This window comes from Portunus trituberculatus, chromosome 17 (genome assembly GCF_017591435.1).
Source record: "Portunus trituberculatus isolate SZX2019 chromosome 17, ASM1759143v1, whole genome shotgun sequence".
Taxonomy (NCBI): Eukaryota; Metazoa; Arthropoda; class Malacostraca; order Decapoda; family Portunidae; genus Portunus; species Portunus trituberculatus.
This window is the reverse complement of record NC_059271.1, coordinates 5,717,501-5,722,420: the sequence shown is the minus strand read 5'-3', so window position 1 is coordinate 5,722,420 and position 4,920 is coordinate 5,717,501. Positions and strand designations below refer to the sequence as shown.

At 38.8% G+C, this 4,920-nt stretch overlaps 1 protein-coding gene across 1 annotated transcript in view; it reads right to left on the bottom strand.

Moving 5' to 3' along the window:
* Positions 1 to 881: 881 nt before the first annotated feature.
* LOC123504857 (phosphatidylinositol 4,5-bisphosphate 3-kinase catalytic subunit delta isoform-like) overlaps positions 882 to 4,920 on the bottom strand; it is a 39,661-nt gene continuing 35,622 nt past the window's right edge. Inside the window, 2 exon segments of the mRNA XM_045255757.1 lie at positions 882 to 2,223; positions 2,764 to 2,883. Of these exon segments, the coding sequence (XP_045111692.1) occupies positions 2,098 to 2,223; positions 2,764 to 2,883 (246 nt within the window). The 3' untranslated portion in view covers positions 882 to 2,097.

The following is a 4,920-nucleotide window of genomic DNA, read 5'->3' as shown; positions in this document are numbered from 1 at the left end:
TATATACTTCATGTAATTTGACCAATGAGTAATAATGGTGGTTTAAAAAAGAAAAATAAATTGGCTCTCAAACAATAGATCCCAAGCCAGGTGGCACCAAAATGGCCTTGCATGTTTCATATTGTAACTGTAGCCCATGTTTACATAGGAGAGAACAGGTCTGAGGTAGTAACCAAGGAATGAATTGTGACCCGGCAATCCTGGAGTGGAAGACCTATCTGTGTGTGTGTGTGTGTGTGTGTGTGTGTAATTCACCTCGGTCACCTGCTGGTCACCAAGCCAGTCTTCCCCATTACAGAGTGAGCTCAGAACTCATAGACCGATCTTCGGGTAGGACTGAGACCACATCAACATACAACACACACCGGGAAAGCGAGGCCACAACCCCTCGAGTTACATCCCGTACCTATTTACTGCTAGGTGAACAGGGGCCACACATTTAGAGGCTTGCCCATTTGCCTCGCCGCTTACCGGGACTCGATCCCGGCCCTCTCGATTGTGAGTCGAGCGTTCTAACCACTACACTACGCAGTGTGTGTGTGTCTTCTTCAAGACAACTAAAATATCTAGAAATTGAGAATAAGCCTGAAGTATTAATGTAATTTTTGTGTGTATTTCTTTCCTTGAAACAGGTTTTTACAAGTGCTTCTGAATTGTGTGCACAATTACTAGATGTTTGATATGAGTAGAAGAGAAATAGGATAAAGGTCTTTTTTCATTCAAATTGTAGATGCAACAGGAGCTGCTCCATCATGTATGGTCTACTAAACTGCTTTTCTCTCCACCTTATCTTAACTACATTATCATGAGCACCTGTATGCTTTGAATAAATATATCTTGTGACTTCCTTCCTTAAGAAAATAGAAATAAAAAACCTGCAATATTTTTTGCTAATAAATTATTTCATATAATCCATAAGCATTCCACATTTAATTAGTGAAAACACAAGAGCAAATAAGGTAAATATGTACAGTACAGGGGTGGTCAGCTTAGTGGTGGTCTAGAAGACCATCTCACACACCAAACCAAACTTCACCTGATCAGGTGGAGGCAAGCAGTAACTAACAACATATTTATTTCATGACATCACAAACAAATATGAAGTGATCAACGGATATTAAGGATCCCACACAGGAAATCAAATAAATTCTACTACCAGGATGTGTACATTCAATGACAATACATCTTAATGTAAAGATTTTGAGGAGTCTAGTGAGGTGGTGATATTGGGGGAGGAGGTGATGATGTTGGGGAAAAGGTGGTGATGTTGAGGGAGGTGGTGGTGGTGATGGTGGTGGTAATTATATACATTACATTGTCGTTGGTTTTCCCTATATTCCCAGGTGAGGAAAATAAATTTGTTTCTAATCCTACAGGTGACAGCACTTTAACAGTTGCATCTAGCACCAAAATTAGGTATCTAAGAAAGTAATTTAAGGCAAGCTGTTCCATAAAGTTCATTCTTTACAGGAATCTCATAAAATCTGAACGAACTGCTGTTTTGTGCCTCAGATAGTCCTAAATCTTTTATCTTGAGTAATTTTCACAACTGAATGATGCTCAAATGTACTTATCCATATGATGCCATAAATCATATAACAAGGAAATGTATTGATTTTTAATAGGGAAGCATAACATTTGGGGGAACATCCTAACAGTGTTTTCTATATTTTCAGTGACTGGGATGATGTAACAATGGACATCAGGAGACTACAGTGAATGCCCACAATCCAGCACACTTAGAGATAATGTGCTGAAGATGTAACCAATGCACACTATGTTTAACATCAGAAAAATAAATTAATAATGCATAAACTTTTGTCCATGGAGGCAGTCATGCATAACACAGCCTGACAAGCCCAGAGTGAGGAATTGCACACTTGGGCATCATGACTCCCGTGTCAAGTTTTATTGGATTTTACTTGGAGGGTAGAAAAGTAAACCTCCAAGTAACATGGCAACTGGGATGGAAAATTAATTTCCACGAGCAATTAGTACATAACATCTTATTCTTCTAGATATTTCCCTACATCAAAGGAAACATTAGAACACTGAATATGAATAGAGCTATGGGCTAAGGCTAAGCTTGTCCCACTTTTAGGTGTTCTTCTTAGCCATGGAATGGAAGGCCCAGTTTACAGATGTCTTCCAGGCATTGGCCAACGCCTCGTCAAACTTGGAGCGGAAATGGTCTCTAGCTTCGTCCTCTGACAAATCAAGTTTCTGAAAAAAATAATAGTGAAACAGAGGACCATTTCAAAGAAAATGGTATAATTCACTAAGGATAATAGATATATGGTTTGGCAAGCTTAAGTGAGACCATCTTGAACTTGGATAGCTATCAATGCAATAATTATTTAGCTATTTATTCATTTATTTAATATAATTTATTTTATTTATCTTACTTTTTCTTTTTACATTTGGCTTCTCTAGTTTATCAGGGATAAAACAGTGCTTTCTAACAAAGGACTTTGGCTAACAGCTCCCAAAGGCCAACATCAAAGTGCATGGCCTTTTCTAGCCTTGGACAGCTTTGCTTGAGAATCCCTCACCCTCCAGGGCATGCACCATCTCTCTGTACCATGGCAGCACTGTATCTGTGTATTCATATACCAAGCTAAAAAAAACTAAAAAAGTTAGCAAAGACAAGACAGTACATCTTACCTCACAATAAAAGTAAAAATATTGAGAAGCAAGTTCAAGATGATTTCACCCAAATAAAGAGATTCTGAAACTTATGAAGAAAATATTGCAGTTACTTACCAGAGTTTCCTTTAGATAATTAAGATCCTTTTCACTCTGTAATTCAGGAAGCCCAGTGGAGATCATCATGGCAAAGAGTGAGATGATGAAGGACCCATACTTCCTCAGAATTAGGAATGCCTGCAAGATACGGTACATAAAGTGAATTGTAGTTTTATTTACAATTGATCATTTTTATCTAAATTATATTACTGAGCCTACATTATTATTCATCAAGCTGGTCTCCTAAATCTGACCAAAATCATAACTAATAGTAAACGAATGAGTACATCAGCTGCAACATTACATACATCCATTAGTTATGAACCTAAAACCACATGTTACTTCATACCAGGAAGTAATCCTTCAGTTACTGTCCTTAACAATATTAATAATAAAGCTACATATGAGGGAGGGCCTCAGAACAATAGGGGTTCAAGCACCACCTCCCTGATTTTTCAGGTATTCATATCTGTGGAATTGGCAACTTTTCCTCTGTCTGGCTATGTTGTTTGTCACACTTTTCTGACTCAATGAAGTTGAAAGTCTTGTAAAAGCCGATGAACTCACGACCTATCAAATAGGGAAGCATGTGCTGTGTTTAGTGGTTGAGCCCAGTGTCGTATCGTTTCAGGACCAGACAAGCTCAAGGTTAGTAGGATTCAGCCAACCAATGATACCATACAACACAGCCCATAGCCATCTCTTGTCGGACCAGTGTTTTAAGAAATGCGTCACCCAGGGCCAATCACTGCTTTACTATGTACACAAGGATCTCCTGCCCTTTACTCATACCAAATCCCAGTACTTCTGGGATATCCTGGCACAGCAGGATGCTCTGCAGCATAAGGGAGGACAGGGGGTAGGTGACAGTGACTACAAAGGGGATGAAGTCGAGAACCTGATGGAGTACGATGAAGAACAGTAACTTAACCATCCCCTCCCCCCAACCTTCAACTTCTTTAGAGGACATACAGTAACATTAAGAGTGAATACAGATTGTCATTGCACAGGCTTTTCCTTTGAATAACAAGTACCATCTGTTAATCCTTTGTTTTATCATCATTACTAAGTTATCTTCTTAATATGACTTCCTCTAACATCCTATTAATCATCCTTCAATTTGTTGCTTTCTTTTAAGTAACTATTGTGCTGTAGTATGTACTAATACTTGTATTCTCTTCTATTTTTCAATACAGGCAACCCGCGCTTAACGAAGGGGTTACATTCCTAAAAAACACTTCATTAAGTGAAACTTCGTTGAGTGAACCGATTATAACAAGTTTAACCTGTGACTTAAACTTCCATTGAGAGAGTAAACAAAGCGAGAGTGCATCATAGTACATTGAAAGGTTTAATGAAAGTAAAAATTATGAAGTTAAACATTTAGGCAGTTTAATTTAAGTCATTATAATGTACACTAATGTATGTATGTACGTAACTTTATAATGTTGATGATCTTAAATTTATGAAGGGAGGGAGAGTGAAATGGGAAAGACACTAACCGGCAACCTGTGGAATGTAAACAAAGGGCGTATTATTGTATCACATACAAAACTTATGTACCACATTTCCACAGGGCTTTCCATTTTATCCATTGTAGAGTCACGAGTTCAGGTGGTTCTTTTAGCTTGCAAGGAAGATACGGTCTCATCAGCCTTCTTAATAGAGTCTGCTGACTTGAAAATAGTAGAGACAGTAAATGGAGGCTTGCTATAGTTTTCTGGCCTCTCTCGTGTCTGTAAATAATATCCAGCTTCACTTCGAGAGTAAGAGACTTCCTGGTCTTCTTAGGAACGCTAGACCACATTGCAGGGCGTTTTGGTGGTAAGTTGAGCGAGGGAAGACGAGCTGTTGCTGATGCTGTTAATGTTTTCAACAGGGAAGTGAGTGGTGCGCGTGTTGTCCACGAGAGGCTTGATCTTAATCTTGATCTTGATTCCACAGGTGTCACAGGATTTCTCCTGAGGCAGGCCTTAGTATCGGCAGCTCCTGGTGTATTTAAAACCCTGTCAGCTTATGTGATACGGCGGGCTTTCAAACTTGGAAAAAATTACACGGATAAAACTTCGTTAAAGCGAGTTTGGTGTTCTTAAATAAGCAGATGGTAGTAAAATGAAACCTTCGTTGTAGCGAAATTTCGTTGTGTGAACCTTCATTAAGCGGGGATTGGTTGCC